Below are 1,532 nucleotides of genomic sequence, written 5' to 3' on the forward strand. Positions count from 1 at the left end.
ATGAGGTCTCTGCACAGTGTTCTCTTCTCCAGGCTGAACAGCCCCAAATTCCTCAGCCTGTCCTCATAGGGGAGGTGCTCCAGCAGTTCCATGTCCTTCTTATGTTAAGAACACCAGAACTGCACACAGTATTCCAGGTGGGGTCTCATGAGAGCAGAGTAGAGTGGGAGAATCACCTCTTTTGACCTGCTGCCCACACTCCTGTGGATGCAGCCCAGGATTTCACTGGCTTTCTGGGCTGAGCTCACACTGCAGCTCATGGGTAGCTTCTCATCCACTGTCACTCCCAAGTCTTTCTCCTCACTGCTGATTTCTGTTACTAAAAGCTCTTCCATCTTGACTTCCCTAAACAGGTGCTTCAAGTTCCTCTAGTTTTTAGAGCTTGCTATTACTTATGACTTTTTGCCCTAATAAAACAGTGCTTATTCATGGGACTATACTCTCCACAAAATGTTCCTTTGCCAGGAGTGCAACATGCAGTGCTTAACTTCAAGCAAAAGGATTTTTTAAAGAAACAATTCAAATTAATCTTTTCTACCTCTCCCTCTACTGGTTGATCTTTTCTTTACATCAGAAATGCTTTAGAGAAGTATGAAAAAGAGACAGAGGGAGAAGTAGTCAGAAAATACAACCTAACAATTGTGAGACTGATTTGGGCATTAGGCTTGATTACTGTACTTTATGGCTAACTTGATATTCAGAACATCTGATTGGAAGTGAAGAACTACAAATCTTTTTGCAGTGGCTATTATTTTGTTTGCTGATTGAAAATTCTGTGTGCAGTGAAAGATGCTGTTTCAGGCTGCTAAGTGTCATGGTTTAACTAAGCATATATATCTAGCTGTATAGAGAAAGATGAGAAACCTAAGTTCTGATATCCATCTGTAATTCACAGAAAGGATTTGGTGGTACAGCCTGTGAAAAATGTGCTGAAGCTCATTTGTTTGGCCCTGACTGCACATCAGGTAAGTTTGAGCTTTCTTTATTTGATGGAGGAAAAGGTGAATGAAAATTGTATTCAGACACTTAACAGATAACAGTGCAATATGTAGAGGGCCTAAAGGTTTCCCATTAAGAGCTGTTCTCTGCTTCAGAGAACACAGTGGGGAAAGAAAACAGGCAGCTACTCAATTCCTCATTCACAGTGGGGCAGGGTTCAACCCAGGACTGTCTAGAAACCACCCTCAATGTAGTGCTACAAAAATATCTAAATGTTCTCTTGAATGACTTTGTTTTAACCAACAGCCAAATAAGCTAGAGATTACATTCATCCATGTGTTCCTGCAGGTATGGAATCCTGTTAGCCAGTTATTTCATAGCATTTCATAGAATCAGCCAGGTTGGAAAAGGCCTCAAAGACCATCAAGTCCTACCCCACCGTGGTTACTAGACCATGGCACTAAGTGGCACATCCAGTCTCATCTTCAAAACCTCAAGAGATGGTGAATCCACCACCGCCCCAGGCAGCCCATTCCAATGCCTGATCCCACTCTCTCCATAAATAATCTCTTCCTAATATCCAACCTAAACCT

The 1,532-nt window shown here is 42.2% G+C and overlaps 1 protein-coding gene across 1 annotated transcript in view; it reads left to right on the top strand.

Moving 5' to 3' along the window:
- LOC103798127 (stabilin-2-like) overlaps positions 1-1,532 on the top strand; it is a gene marked incomplete at both ends in the record, with an annotated part of 26,531 nt that overhangs the window by 5,742 nt on the left and 19,257 nt on the right. The window contains one exon of the mRNA XM_009070371.1: positions 900-965. Within this exon, the coding sequence (XP_009068619.1) occupies positions 900-965 (66 nt within the window). The remainder of the gene's footprint in view (positions 1-899; positions 966-1,532) is intronic.

This window comes from Acanthisitta chloris, unplaced genomic scaffold (genome assembly GCF_000695815.1).
Source record: "Acanthisitta chloris isolate BGI_N310 unplaced genomic scaffold, ASM69581v1 scaffold43162, whole genome shotgun sequence".
Classification (NCBI taxonomy): domain Eukaryota; kingdom Metazoa; phylum Chordata; class Aves; order Passeriformes; family Acanthisittidae; genus Acanthisitta; species Acanthisitta chloris.